General features: G+C 41.3%; 1 protein-coding gene across 1 annotated transcript in view; it reads right to left on the reverse strand.

The window, feature by feature from the left end:
* The window catches only part of SCN5A (sodium channel, voltage-gated, type V, alpha subunit), a 180,075-nt gene that overhangs the window by 86,866 nt on the left and 76,814 nt on the right, over window positions 1-16,395 (reverse strand). The window contains exons 14-15 of the mRNA XM_009322497.1: window positions 11,564-11,737; window positions 9,785-10,141 (exon numbers count right to left, since the gene is read on the reverse strand). Of these exons, the coding sequence (XP_009320772.1) occupies window positions 9,785-10,141; window positions 11,564-11,737 (531 nt within the window). The remainder of the gene's footprint in view (window positions 1-9,784; window positions 10,142-11,563; window positions 11,738-16,395) is intronic.

The raw sequence follows: 16,395 nt of genomic DNA on the forward strand, positions 1-16,395 counted from the left end.
GTTGCGCCAGGGGAGGTTTAGATTGGACATGAGGAAAAATGTCTTTACTGAAAGAGTGGTTAAACATTGGAACAAGCTGCCCAGTGAAGTGGTGGAGTCACCATCCCTGGAAGTATTTAAAAGACATGTAGATGAGGCGCTTAGGGACACAGTTTAGTGGGCATGGTGGTGTTGGGTTGACGGTTGGACTCGATGATCTTAGAGGTCTCTTCCAACCTTAATGATTCTATGATTCTACTTACACTATTAACTAAGGCCAGACGTAGTACAAAAAATGGGCAGTATTTTACCCTACTGATGCCTACTGTATTAACAGGGCTGCAGTTTTTATTTTAAAGACTCAGCTCCTCTTCAGTCCTCAGACTACAACCAAATCTCAACAAATAATCCACTAGTATCATCTTCACAAATAAAATATATATAGGTACATATATATACGGTGGATCCTATTAAAAATATTTCATCTTGTCAGCAGTTCATATAATGGAGTCAATGCTTAAGCAATATTTTTAGAGAAATATCTCTGACTTGGAAACACAATTAGGACAAAAAACATAAGCATGGTTTTCAAGGGGCAGGTTGATTAACTAATCTGTTAGCATTCTTCTTCCTCCATATTTCTAATAAGTCTCACACCCATGAAAGTTAATGAGAGTTTCATATTCCCTTGTATACATACCTATGGAAGAGCACTAGCATTACTCTCAGATTTTATTCCTCTCTGATACATCCCAATGACTCAATTATAGATCAAGAAGCAGTACTTATAATTCTACTGATTAAAATCTGCACCAAATACCAAAATCTGTCAGAGCCCACCAATGAATCTGGTTTGAGTTATTGCTTTTGGGAATTCCTTGTTTCACAGATGAAAAAAGAGCCTTAGTCCAATTTTTTGTTTTTAGCCTCCTCTGAGCTGCATCAGAAGCAAAAGCTCCCTTCTCTTCTGTATGCCAATTTTTATTAGGATTTTGGCTATTTGTATTTAAAAAGATCTACCTTCCTGTGGATGGACGTTGCAGGGAAAAAATTGGCAGATTTTGGTATATGTTCAACATGGACACCATATGATACCTTGAAAAAAGGAACTGAACACACTTGTCCCCTAATACAAGATGCATGCTCAGATTTAGTCACCAAGTGCCAAGATTCAACTCTTCAGAAGAAACAACTGAGCCTGTGGCAGGATACAGAAACTCATAAATCTGGAGTGACAGAAGGAAGCAGATTACTTTTTAGGAGTACATTCTGAAAGTAGTTTCTCCTCCCATCTGTTCTCAGGTGCATTTCCCTCACATCTCTTGGGCAAAACAGCCCTATACCTTCCAGCTTTGAATGCACTCTACTTAAGCTACTATACAATGGCATTTTTGAAACCCAGCAGTCTTTGATGGTCCATCATAAATATTCTGAGGTTAATTTCCCCAAACTTTTTAGCACCACATCTGGTGTGACACATGAGGGTGGGATTATATCTACTCAATAAAATAAATGATATTTATGTGGGCACTGATAAATCACACAATTTGTAAAGCCTGAAGTCTTAGGCAAAAGGTTTGTCTTCAAAATAACTCATACGAGGATGCAAGCTTTCCATCTCTGCTAGGAGTCATCAGCAGCAACTGGGCTGATTGATGGTTGGTGTCAGGATTTATCTTTTTGATTCATCACATGATGCTATCTGTTTCTGGTGGACCTTTCATTACTCTTGAGGATGTTTAATACTTAAGTAGATATAGCCAGAAGTTTGCTCAACAGCATCAGCTATCGGAGCGCTCTGCTTCCCAGACACCGCTCAAGCAAGGATGGATAATGGGGAATACAAATAGCAAAAATTGCTTTGGGACACATAGACTATGCAGGTAGCTGGCAGGAAAAATATGAAGGGAGAAGCTGGGTAATGTGCTGGTGTTTAGCTACTTTCCTCTGAGGTTTGAATTCTCCAGTATCACACTAAATGTATCTGCTGCCAGCCGTAAGCATACATCAGTGGAAGCAAAAAGAATGGTAACATGCTGACAGGTGTTTTGACTCTATTTTGCTTGTGTCCCCAAATGTGCTTATTGATGTATTCTGGGCTGCTCTTCTGCAAAGGTGCACGTGACTCAGGAAAGAAAATTCACCTCCCTTATATAAATGTCTAAGTTGATGAGACAGACTCAAATGACACTTCCACTTCTCGCTAGTGATCCCTTGGGCTCCCTGGCTTCTTCTGGACCCTCTAACTCCAGCCCCCATCTCCAGTATTCCCCCAGCTCTCATCATGGCTCCTGTAGCTTTCTGATGAGTCCTCCTCCTCCACGGTGCCCCACATGCACTCCGCTCGCCACTTTGCAGATTTTGTGTGTCCTGACGATGACTGTTACTGCCATGCCTATTCTCACCTGTTTGTCTAGTGGCCTTCTCAGCTGATGTAACCAAAACACAAATGCACATTTCCAGAATGTTGGGAGATGCTGAAAGAGCAGATAAGGTGAACAATGGCATCCAGGACATGAACATGGGGGTGCAGAGAGAGCGGAGGGAAGGCAGTGTTCATGCAAGACTTGGGACAACCTGAACGTCCTGTGGATGCACATTTCCTTGAAAAACACTGTTCTTCCTCAGCTTTATATAGTTGCATCCTATCCCCTCTTCCTTCCATTTGGCAAGAAGTGGAGCTGGTGGGCCCAAAGGAGAGTACCTGCTTGGTGGTAGAAGTACAAAAGCTTGAGGACGCAGACCTCTACCGTCATTTGAAAATTAAAAAAATAAAACCTACAATGTTGTAACTCGGGTTTGTAATACCTGCTCCCCAAACTTGCTTTAATTTCCAGCAAGCATATCTGACCTAGAATTTGCAATTAGAAGGCACACAATGTTTTAAAATTCCAGTTCATTTATATTAATCATCAGATGCAATATAAGTACTACATTTCCCTCCAAGGAGATTAACCTTTATTCACAGAGTGGATGTCTTCAGCGGTCCCCATGAATAAGAACATGTTTGTCATTAAATGCAAAAATAATTAGCTTGATTCAGGGCAGCAAGTCTGGCTGCAACTCTTGAGTTGTACATTTCTCTAGGGATAGACAGTAAAAACCATGAAAATGGGGCTTCGGTAGTTCTGTATTTGTATATAATTTGAAAAGAAAATAAGGAGGTAGCTGGAAATGTGCTATCATATACCATTAATGTTCCATTTTCATTCATTTATTGGCACAAGAAATCTTAATGAATGAGGCCTCATTCCTGTGGGGCAGAGCAACCTGTAATCACCCTGTAAAAAGTTTCATGGTCTTGAAAACCCTTGGTGTAATGCTTCATGTCTTTTAAAAACACCAGAGTCTTGATGTAGCTTCCCTCAGTGACAGTCCCTTCATGTCAGGCAGAAATACAAGTCTCATCTGAAGACCTTCTTTGACCATCAAAATGTGCTTTTGCTGTCTGAGCTCTTGAAATGTAAAATTGTAATCCACTTTTACCTAGGCCTGTTAGATGCCTAGCTATTTCGCTATTACTTGTGATTTTACCACAAGGGACAGTGATAGTTCTCTATATCCATTTCATTTAAACAAAGAGAAAATCTGACACATTACCATAAACCTCTTTCAAGCCTGGCTGTGATCTGCTGAGAAATTTGCAGTGATGGAGATGTATCAGCATTGGGTGAGACAGGACTTTATGGCTGCTTCTACACTAATAAATTAAATGTGCCCAGGAACATTTTATGGCACTGAGGACAAATGGAAAAGATCATCTTGCTCCATATTATTAAACTTCTTTATATCCTGTGCTGACCACAAACTTCCAGCTGGGATAGTCCCTTGCCTGTGAAACTCTTGTTACATCCATACAGTTGGCCAGCTGATGGATACCGCCAGGATGGGCTACCAGTCTGCCTACACAGTAGCCATACACACTCCCCCTTACGTTCCTCGATTAGAGATCGTGGTGCTCACGTGGCAACACTCAGCAATTAACTCTAGGAAATGGTTTTAGACAGAAACAAATCCCCCATGCTGAAGACCATACAATCCAAATAGTAGCCCTGTCTTACACATTTATACACTATACACCACAGCTACCTCCTTTTCTAGGTTTTTATTGTTTGCTTGATTGCAAACACCAAACTAAAGGCAACATTAGCAAACAAAGAAAAAAAAAAATGAAAGCTAATCAGAATTAAACATTTATCACATGCCTTTACTTTGTTCTTAATGTTAAAAAAATAGGCAGGAAAGAAAACAATTTATCTGAATAGACAAAAATTTGCAGGCACACATGGAAAGTGACTTTGCCTAACTGTAGGATTACAGCCTAATAGCCACATGGGACCCAATGACTCGTTATGGTACTTAGGGTCTGCCACTTAGGAAGGTGATTCAGGGTAGGAAATTGCTATGAATTTCTTCTCGTAGACTAAGCTTCACATATAGAATCATAGAAACATTTAGGTTGGAAAGGACCTTTAAGATCATTGAGTCCAACCGTTAACCTAGCAGTGCCAAGTCCGCCACTAAACCATGTCGCTAAGAGTCACATCTACACATCTTTTAAATACCTCCAGGGATGGTGACTCCATATGCCTGTAGTCACTTCTTCCCCACCCAAACAATCCTCCCCATCCCAAATTTCTCTCTTGCACATTCATCAGGCCAAGATCTGTGCTAAATGGCCCTTCATCCCTCACGCCCTTCTCCTCCTTCTCGGACATTTATTCCCATCCAGGTTGCATTGGTGGTGCTCAGGACAACCTTTCAGCAGCAGGAAGGGAGGCTCTTGTGGAAGGACATGTTGAAGCGGAATTACTAAGAAGCTATGCATTGCTCACATTCCCTGTAACTTGTTTTTTTTTCTCTCTTGCCCTGCTGCAGAGACATGACTCTGTCAGAACAGCTCTGCTAACATGCCATTTTATCAACAGATTGTGGCTGTTAAAGATAAAAATGGTGCTGAATGAGGCCTAATGAGTTTTTTTTGGTGTCCGACCAGCTTGAGAATCCACAGATTTTAACCTGATGGAGGTTTAGCAGCACTTTCCCAGAACACCTCTACAAGGAATTGTCCTACACTGACTTGTAGGGAGTGACAAACCTCTTTCTTCCAATAATGTGACATTTTCAGATTTCTGTGTGTTACAGTCATGGGCTGTGTTAAAACAGAAAAAATATCCATTAAGGTTTCCTGAGGTGTGGAAGCAGAATAAAAGGACGGGCTCCAGGCATATCTGACTTTTTCAGAGAAAAGTTTCCATTGGGTTTAACCAAAGCAGGACATTTCAAATCTCATCCAAACCATGCTGATCAGCTCTGCTGCCAGGCACTCAAATTACCATAGGAAGGTAATGGAAGGTCCTCTTGGGTCACCAAGACAAGGCCCCCGCTAACATGGGTTGTTTTCTTGACGAAGTAATCAGCCTCCATCTCACACGCTGCTGGTTTGGGGCTAGTCAGTCTTGCTGGTAAGTCCTCCTAAACAACCTCACTGCGCTGACAGTCAGGACCCTCCTTTCCAATCCCAGCCTGAATCTACTTCCAGTGATTTATACTCCTTTGTTTTGGGATGAGCAGTATCCTGTCACTTAAACTGGTCTCCTCCCATGCCTAGCTCTGCATTCCCCTCATCAACTTCATATTCCCATGCTGTGCTTTTCCCAGTAGTACTTAATCTTTCTTGAGCATCAGTCATTAATGGGGTGTATTGCATATCCAGTTTTGCAGATCGCTGTGCAACAGCATTGATACTCTCCTTTCTCCTTGGAATTACCTTTCCTGATATGTATTAGAATCTCATCTATTTTTTTAATGGGTGCAATGTATTGGTACTTTGGTACATTGTACTGGCTCAGTCAGACAGAGTGATATGTACGTGGGGAAATCTACATCTGAGTTTGCCTCCCAAGACTTCAGGGACAGAAAGAAGTACTTTTAGGGTCTATTTAATCTGATGTATTTTAGATGTCTTTTTGGGTAAGATATTTTATGACTTCACAGACTCCATTAACCAGATCTGACTACAAAAGCATCTCCATGCAATCATCTCAGATGTAGATGTCCACAGTGACTGATATGTATACTTTTATTATCCTCTCAAACATTTTCTGTTGGTAAGCTACTTGATCATAACATAAATTCTTAAACAGGGCTGAGTGCATGAACTTACACTTTGTATTTCATAATTCCATGCATCACGCATTCATTCAATGATAATGGTTATGCAATTCTTCCTACAGGATAGCCTGATACGCTAGAAATTGGTGGTGCTTTCTACCTTTGTGTTCTCAGAAAATGTCATTAATATTTTCCTGAGGGAATAGCATTTCCATGGACAGTAGACAAAAAAAAAAAGCCTAGGACTGATCGTAAAAGAGCACTTCCAGCTTTATATTTCACCTTTCAGGAAAATTCTGAAGATGTCACTTCCCTGGTTACAGACTCTACATCTTGGCATGCCTGTGACTCCAGGAAGACAAAATCCACCATGGAGATGCAGCAGTGAATTACCAGCTTGTGGTGGTATATGTGCCGTGGAAGTACTAGGGGATGTATGTAACATCACCTCAGGCAGAGGTGAGACAATGGCAGTCCAGAAACTCAACCCTGAGGGTGAGTTAATGCACTGCGGCTGTTAGCTTGGGTTAACACTAACTGGTGCTTTTTGGGTGCTGTCTATGTCATACACAGCCAAATCGGAGCATGAGCAAAGACAGTGAGTGCATTTCTGCCCTGCGTTGAGTTGCCCTTCACTTGGTGGCATTTCAGGAGAAGCTGGTAGAAAATCCTTAGCTTCATCCAAGTGGCTGGGAGAAGAATAAAAGGGTGGCTTGGCCAGCGTACGTCATGCATATGCAAAGAGGTTGGAAGGTTGTTCCTTCTGTGATTGAAGTGTCAGTTTTATTCATGCACGTTGTTAGCGCCCATTACACGCAATTTTCCCCTGGGAAGTGGCTGGTGTCATGCTCGACTCTCGCATTGGCTGACCCGCCAGAGTAGGGGGCACCGGGGACTGCCTCGCTACCCAAATTCCCCTACATCTTCTTAATAATTCCTGTCTCGGTGATTTTCCTTATTAACCTCAGTAACATAAATGTACGTAGGAAATATGTTAAGCCCTTTATAAAACTTAACAGTAAGCACAATTATTCAGTTAGCAATTTCAGAAGCTCTTCCTTACAAATGAGGGAGAAACTATTTTATTACCTGCCTGGTTTGGCTTTACCTTCCAAAGCGGCTTCAATAACTCTAAAAATGCCTTCTGACAATAGTAGCACAGTATTATTATGCAAAAGGCAGTTACACAGCACTTAATTTTCCAACTATGCTGTAAAGTTTAGTTCTTTAAGATGACTCAAATATCAGCTGACCAGCAGTAAACATAGTTTCATGTAGCACTGCACTGGTCCAAGACGTTTTCAGGATATATGAATACAAACCAAAGATTTAAGATTTACTTCAATTCCTTTCAACAGCTGCCCTGCTCTATAACATGAAGTTGCCCAGGGCACTTACTAACTTTCCGTGCTTTTCTTCCACCATTCCTTTGAATTTATGTTAGTGAGACTCGGTAAGACCTGCAAACCAAATCACTGAACGTACCACAGAATCACAGCGGTTGTAACTCTTCCAACACAAGTCCGCAGCCATTACTTTACAGTAGTTAAAGAGCAGGTCTGCTCTGTAATGCTTAGTCTTGCAGTTGCAAAAGTGACCACAGACACTACCGTAAGTACTGGCTTATGTGACAGATAAAAGTATTTAATCTAGATGAGCGTGCAGATCTGCTACACAGGGAAAAACAAGACAGGATTTCCTCCGTGCCTTCAGAGACTAAGAAAGCATTCAGAGTCCAAATGAGATACAACTTCAAGATAAGATTTTTCCTATCAGAACTGACTCTTGAAATGCAGAGGAGGAAAGATGATCTCGGCAAGTTAAAAGAGAAACTCTGCTGGCACAGATTGCAACCCAGTTGCAGGTAAAAGATTTAGTGCTCGAGTCTTCTTATTTTAAAGGGTTCATGGTGCTTTTTGGCTACCAGAATTTTTGGGTCTGATGATGTTCAGCAAATACATGAGTTAGTGAATTCAATCCACTCTCACTAAAGAAAACAAGAAATTTGCTGACGCCAGAGGAATAAGATTACCTTCTCTCTACCTGCTAATCAATATCATGAAATCTCCGTGTAACGCAGTTGACACTTGATGAGTCTCACGATTCAGAATCTGTTGTTCTTTTCACACCTATGAATAATTTCCTCTTTTTTTTGAGTGATCTACAGACAATAATCATTCATATTTACCAGTCATTGCCGCATGCTTACAGAATTGTTGGCTGAAAAGGATAAAGCTAGCATTTTTGCTTTCAGCTGACCAATAACTTCAGTTTATCCAGGCTGACAGAGGTTTTCAATATCTGGTTTTACATCTGGGACAGTCGTTTTTGGGCACTGAAGGTTAAATATATGTAGATAATATTAGTGCAATCTCTGTTGAATCAGATTTTATATTTAACAGAACTTATGCACACTGATGAGTGGAAATATCTAAGGGTATCAGATGTTGCAAATTCACATCTTTCAATAATCCATGAATATTTCAAATGTTAACATTTTCCCCAGAATTTACCACATATTATTTTCAGGTTTCATTATCATACACAGAATCCATTGCTTAATGGGAGGGGGAGATTATCTTTCTGGATCTCAGACTAAACTCCCCAAAAAGATATGCAGAAAGTAATAATTTGCCCCAACTCCTCTAGTCACATTTAGTTCCAAGAAAAATCTATAGAAATAGGAAGTTAGAGGGAAAAAGGTAAGTAATCTGCCACTTTCTGAGTAATTATAGTTTAATCTTTTGACTTTTATAAAAAAACCCTATAAAATATAATTTGGTCTTGCCATCGCCATTTTCAGTGCAAAACTAACTGTTAAAATATAAATTAATGTAAACAAAGCAATGCGCTCTGTTTCTCTACAAGCTCTTTCAAGACCTTTTCTGGCCCAGCAGCCGAGAACCAAAACATTGGGTACTTAAAAGCAAAACAACCACTAAAAGCAATCGGTAGCAAAACCGAACATTTTTTATAGCAGCATCTACTATTAAACAACTCACTACATAAACAGTAAGCCCATTAGAGCCACAATGTCAAAGATGCTCTGTAAGCTGAACAGGCAAAACATTTCCACAATGACTGCAAGCCAGCAAAGCGCTCCATAAGATGTCAACAGGGAAATACAGTTCAGTCTTAAAAGGTTCAGAGCTTATGTAAGCCATGCTTATGGGATAGTCTATTAAAAAAGCAAGCGAGCAAGTGACATTACTGTAAACACAACCTGCAGCTTCCTAGAACATGCAGGCTAAAGACATTTGAAACTCCACTTAAAGACACTGTGCTAGCTGTAAGGTTCACGTGTTCTGGACCAAAAATGAAGGGAAATAAAAATATCTCCCAGTACAGTGATCATTGAGGTGATATTCACTCCTGTATAGAAAAAAGATCTGGAATCCCTTCAGCTCCATGAATGGCTTAAGAAATAAAATTATTATTACCAGCCCATGTGCCTTTCTTCTAGTAAAACATTATCTGTTCTTCTGCAAAAAACAGCGAGCCTTCATTCCTAATTAGCAATGCAATGCTATCAGTTTTGTATGTGGGTTATGAACAAGTTTCTCTGGGTGACAACTTTGTTCATCAAATTAAAGCCACGGAGCAATGTGAGATTTGCCATTTCTGGATAAAAGAATGGTACATTTGCACACATCCACCTGGAAATGAAGAAAAAAACAGCTCGAGAACTCACCACCAGGTTTCCTATCACCATAACCAACAAGAAGACGAGAAGGCACAGCGGCTGCCCAGCTACTTCCATGCAGTCCCACATGGTCTCGATCCACTCCCCACACAAAATTCGGAAGATGATGAGGAACGAGTGGAAGAAATCGTTCATGTGCCACCGTGGCAAACTGCCGGTCGTGCTTATCTTCTTCACATTGTCCATGTAGCTTTTCCCAAAAAGCTGCATTCCTACCACGGCAAAAATAAAGACGATGATTGCCAGCACAAGAGTGAGGTTACCGAGGGCACCCACTGAATTACCGATGATTTTAATGAGCGTATTTAAGGTCGGCCAGGACTTTGCCAATTTGAAGACTCGCAGCTGTGAACAAAACATAAACAACAGTGTCAGTTCACAGAAGCAACAGACATTTCAGGCGATGAATTATTAAAGTGGATAACATGTGAAAGACGTTAAATGCCACAGTGTGTGCGGTACAAGGTGATTTTAGCCATACTTCCTGTTAACCTCATTTCATCTATTAATAAAATATCAGTTGGGCTTCCTGGATGAGAATTAACCTTTCCAGAGCTATGCTCTGCCTTGTTAGACAGACGTGCTTTTAGAGGCTCATTCCCCCGATATCATGGTGGGGAGAGGATGGAAGGAGGAAATCTCAGGTCTTAATATTTTCTTTTACGTTGCTTTTCCTCCTCAAATTAAACAGCCTGGCAGGCATCTGGGGGAAGGGGTTTAGAGTTCGATCCCACAAAGAGAGAAGCAATTCCTTGGTTTCAGAGCAAGCCTCAGCCAGATGCTATTAGCTGTTAGCTCCCAGGGTGAAAATCACCTCTGTGCTGAGGATCACGCTGTCTATGCACAAGCTCCATCCCACTTAAGACCTATTTTAAGGATGTAAATGGTTCCTAGCCCATGTGCTGTGTTTTCAACTGAAGGTTTAATTTCAGCCCTATTGAAGAGGGATTGCTCAAATACTGACAAGAGACTGTCAGGTCCTAGCAGCAGCGGTGAAAAATTTGCATTTTTGAGCGGCACAGAGAATTTTGGAAAAAAAAATCTTCCACTAAATGTAACCATAAGAGCTTATTTTCCTGGTCTTTCCAAGTTGTGAAGCCATATCATGGCCAGAATGATTAACATGGACATCCTGGTACATGAAGTGCAACACAAATGTCAGGCTGGCAAGGAAACTACTTTTCTGTTCCAGTATGTCGACAGTCTCTCATTAATAGAATATCACTATCCCGTGCGTAACAAAGGAGCTAACAGCTAAGGAGTTCCTGTGAAAGACAGATGCTATGTTATGCTGATCAGTTCTAGAAAAAAAAAATCACTCCGTGAATAATTCAAAGACATTTTCTTTTGACAACATTTAAAAGAATGGTGGCATGTTTGTAATATAATTAAGGAATAACAACTACTAAAATGACAAGTTACTGGCTCTTGCATTTCTTGGGCTATCAATTATCTGCTGACTATGCTAACAGGTGTACAGGTATAAAACGGCAGATTTTTATTACAAATTGGAACTCAAACATTTTAAGTGTGCTACAAGTACCTGGCACAGCTAGAAGGAATCAAATTATGTTCTCATTTACCCTGATGTAAATCTGGAACAATTCCATTTATCCTGCAGCCTATAATTAGTGTCACGTACCGTTCAGGAGTTTGCAGCAATTAAAGTCTTTATCGGTAGACGCGTTTTTAAGAAAATATGTTGCATTCATGTCAGAGGTTATATGTAATAAAAGAAGAGGGGTAAGAACAGAATAAGACCGTTACCAGTCGAAAGGAGCGTAAAACAGACAGGTTTCCCATGCTGGACAAACCCAGTTCCATCAGGCTTAGAATAACAATTATGCTGTCAAAAATATTCCAGCCCTGCTGAAAATAGTAGTAGGGGTCAAGGGCAATTACTTTGAAGATCATTTCTGCTGTAAAAATCCCAGTGAACACCTGCAGAAAGAAAATATGAAGTCAAAGTAACTTTCTAAGCACATCTCCTTGCTTGCAGACTTTCCACTGATACAGGTGAACACAGCGGAAAGCCAAAAACATTTTACAAGCAAATACTTTATTTTTCATGGCTGATTCTTTATCACTATTACAACTTTGTCTAGTCTTTTCACAATAATATTTGATACTGTTGTAAACTTACAATGACATCTGAGTTCAAGCACCGGATTGGAACATATATTTCCATCTCCTTCCATCATCTGAATAATCCCAGTGGTAAAAAAGAAAGTGTAAATGTGCCTTTTATAAAGGTTAAGTCTATCCATTTCAGCTGAGAAACCCAAATTAATGGAGTGGGAGTGTTAAAGGGGTATTTGGGTTGTAGTGTACTTGCTGTATTATCCCTTTTTATTTTGTTATTATTATCAATACCAGGGCAACACAAGCCTCCAGTCATTCTGAAGTTATTGCTGGAAGCGAAGGCGATTAGAAACTCTAATTTGAGTCCTAGTCTTTTTTTACAAACAGTCACGGCAATTTTCCTTTCACAGCATCTTGGGAACACATTGCTTATTTATGACCCAGTTCAAATGTCATATGGTAGAACTTCTAATTGGAACATTTTTCTTTAAAGCAACATATAAATATTACCTATGAGGCAGAGGGAGAGGGGAACAGAAGGCTGCTGACAGCAAATTCAGTTTTAACACATTCCTGCAAAGTATCTCAGAGAATCAGATCTTGTCCTTTCATATGCCCTCCTTAAGTAACAGTTTAAATGTACAATTCAAGGCTACAGTCAACTTAAAATGACAAAATGTGGGCATCAACTTCTTCATACACTGTTTTCTTTTCATTCCAAGTCCCAGTACAAGCTGCATAGAGCTTTATGTTTCTGAAAAATTCTCTATTGTACATACATATTAAAGCACATGGTTTTCTGTGAAACAATCAACATTAATGCACTGTGCTGGTCAAAAAAGAAGGGGGAATCCAGAGCTCACGTATCAGTAACATACAGTCAAGGAGAAAACTTTTCCTTCCAATAAGGTGAATATTTGCAGCGTTATCGCAGCAAAACAGATCAACTCTGAGCAACAGAGATGAGAAACCCGTTAAGTTATGGAAGGGAAAAGTTAAGATTATATAATTATGATATTAAGGAGTAAAAATAAATGATCATAGCCTGCATGTGAGGAAGGCTTGGCTTTACTCTGTAATGCTTCAGGAATGAATTCTTCCAAGCGGCCATTTTACACAATTCCTGGTATAAAATACCTTCTCTTTCTCATCAGGAAAATAATACCTTGGACTGCAACAATTTGGACTGTCATCCCATCACCGTCTCGTACCAAGAACACAATGACCTGTCTCATATTTCTAACTAGCCAACAATTTCTGAGTCACGGTGGTCAGGGATACCAAAGAGTCCCACCAGAATGCTCCGATTTCCCTTAGGACAGAGAACAAGACCAAACTGTGAAATTGTATCCAGGGGACTGCCTTAAAAACCACGATACCATGCTGTGTACATTATGCAACCGTCTTGCTGAGAAATGACTCAGGAGGATCACTTTCTTTGCCTGAATCATTTTAATCAATAGCCTTCTGAGAAGGAAATGTCACAGTAAGATAGCAAAATGTCTGAGCCTTCCTCAGGGCATCAGGAATCGTGTACGTGTATCAGCTATGAATTTCAGACGGCAGTTGTCAAATCGCCGGCACCTGGTACGCGGCGACTGTGTTTGTACAAGAGGCTGAATACTCGATACGATAAAGGCTGGAGAGAAAACAAGTAACGTAACATCCCACTCGTGCTAAATATGCCACTGCTGATTTGGAGGACTTAGTCTTAAAAAAATATTTTTATCTATCATTTCAGCTATTTAAGCTCTAATATTGCATAATGCTATCTCAGTTTCTAAAGGAATACAAAAATTGGGAAAATCTTGTTCTATCTACCTATTTTTCAAGCGGTGGAACTGCATAGGCAGATGAACCATGTAAAGATGTACAAGTGCTTGTCAGGCCTTCTGATCACATTTGAAAATGTGGATTCCTGTACGTGATGAACGAAAGGAATCTGAAGGTAGCAGGTGCTGTATGAAGTAGACGGATAATCAGAGCGGGGGATCTCCAATGACTGGCAGCAGTCGAAGAATCGCTCTCAGAGAAAGCGAATCCATATTCCACTTTCATTCTTTCATTTCGCTCAGAAACATTTGTTTTGAGGAAAAAATGCCAAAGATCTGTCCTTTTTAATATTCCGCCCCCCCCTTTAATGCTAGTATAATCACTCAAAGAGGGTTAGATGCAATGGGAAGACGACAGCCAGCCAGCGTGGGGGCAGAGGAGGGGTCTGGCAGTCTGCAGCTTAGGGGATACAGTCACCTGGCAGCCTGCCCTGGAGATGGGACTCCCTTCCCTTTCACAGGGGATTGCAAAAAAAGTCAATTTTCATTACAAATGACTTTGCAAAATCCTCCACAAAATGGAATTATCTTCCTCTGACCTGTTCTACTCACAATCAATCCAGTTATGCAGGGGTTTAGTAAAGCTGGTGAGGGGGAGCTGGGACGGTCTGGCCTCTCGCAGACCCATCCTGCGATCTCAGAGGAAGGGGAGACCCGTGCCATCAGCCTGCTACAAAAAAATATCATCAGGCTGTTTTGCTTATGCACTTTAGCACAAAGAGGAGAAATAGCTCTAGGCAGTGCTGAGAAACTCAGTGAAGTAATTTTTTTTTTTTTTTGCAAAATTTGCCTTGCAATTCCTCACCCTGCTCATTGTCTCTATTTCCTTGTTGGCACCCGGCACAACCCCGCTCATCCCCGGCAGGTCTGCAGGAGCTGTGTTGGCAGGAGGGATGCCAAGGGCTTAAGTTTCACCACCTGTGGTCTGCAAAGGGAGAAGCCGATCTGCCAAAAGCAGAGCAAGGAGCAGACACATTTACTATCTGGAGTGCCAGAGGGGGAAACAGCAGCATTGCCATCTGCTGTGATGGATACTGGGTCCGAAGGAGTCTTTTTAAGTCATCTCAGAAGGCCACAAATTGTTGAGCAACAACAAAGGAGGCTGGCTGCAAAGTGGAGCTGGATGCAGTCCTGTGAGATGACTTTCCGAGCTACCCTTATCTACCGCTTTCCACAGAGGGCAAGGGCGTGGGTTTGAAGCAAGAGAGACCCAAACAGATTTTTACTCAGCGCAACAACAGAGGGAGGTTTGCCAAAACACAGCAGCCAAAAAACTGGAGACTAGTCCCACAGCCTAGGAGAAGAACCTCAACCTGCCCAAGGAGGCCCAGAGCTAAGAATAACAAGTGTGGGGATTAATGGCACGGACTCTGGCAGGCAACAACCAAAGACCTTTATTGCTCTTTATCGGCGTTCTTTATAGCAAACAGAAGTGTTCACGCGCCATCTGCAGCTTGCCGATTGGTTACAGCCTCGTGTTCACGCGCGTCTATGCTCTAGCGGATTGGCCGGTTCTTCCTGATCACGCGACAAACAAGGACCAGGGTAAAGAAAAAAATCCATACGTGGTGTACCACATATTCTAGGACTGATACAAAAAGTCTGATTATTGCTACTGCCCACCTAAACCCGTCAGCGTAGGATGCTTCTCACCAAAGGCAGACATCACATCTGTAGTGTCTCTGCATACTCCCACTATAGTCGATGGTCACTACAGTCACTGGCCTCCAGGACACAGTTCACCTTATCCAAAAGTAAATGTCTTTAAAACATCACATTAATTGTGCCTTAAAATTGTCCATTACTCTCCATTGACTTTGAAGGGAGACAAAGGCAACAAGCTCTGACAGAAACTCCTACGCTGTAAATATCTAAAGTTAGGCAAGGTGAATCCCACTTTGAGATACTGCAGCCTTCGGTTTTACAGAAATAAAGGACTTTTCTCATCTCTGCTATGAGCTTCTCAAATTCAAACTTAGCAGCATCCACGTTCCAGGGTACTCCAAACTTACTTATGGTATCCTATAGGATATCTCTGCTTCTACCACTGGATTTTAGGGGCAATTCCACCACGCCATAGCTAGATGGCATGTGCCTTTTCCAATACAGACTATTCTAAAATTAAAAGGGTTTTAAACATTAAGTTTTAAAGCAGTAAAACAGAGTAACTTTTAAACATAAATGCAGAGAAAGACGATTAAAGAAAAAGCTTCCGTTTTGTAGTAACTGCAGAATTTTAGTGGCCCCCTGGGTTAATAAATTGGAAAGGCTTTTCTGCTGTCCCTGCAGCTTGGCTGTAGATCTGTCACTCTGCTTTTCCTCGGAGAAGTGCAGTCTCTGCTTACTTTGCAGCTGTCTCTCTGGCTGCTCCACCTTGCGCATTAAGAGTTTCCCCTCGAAGCATCACCCATGCTTTTCTCCATGTCCCCTCTGCACTGAGGTTTGCATGGGATCCAGCACACACAGCTGGATAAGGCAGGGAGGCACAGCAGGACATAGAGGGACAGACAGCAAATGTACCATAGGCACCTTCCCGCATATACACCTAGATACGCTCACACACTACTCTATTTCCCTCCAAGATATTGCCTTGTGTTGTGGTTTAACCCCAGTTGGCAACTAAGCCCCACGTAGCCACTTGCTCACCCTTCTCCCCCGCAGTGGCATGGGGGAGAGAATTGGAAG

This window comes from Pygoscelis adeliae, unplaced genomic scaffold, assembly GCF_000699105.1.
Source record: "Pygoscelis adeliae isolate BGI_AS28 unplaced genomic scaffold, ASM69910v1 Scaffold123, whole genome shotgun sequence".
NCBI classification, from domain to species: Eukaryota; Metazoa; Chordata; class Aves; order Sphenisciformes; family Spheniscidae; genus Pygoscelis; species Pygoscelis adeliae.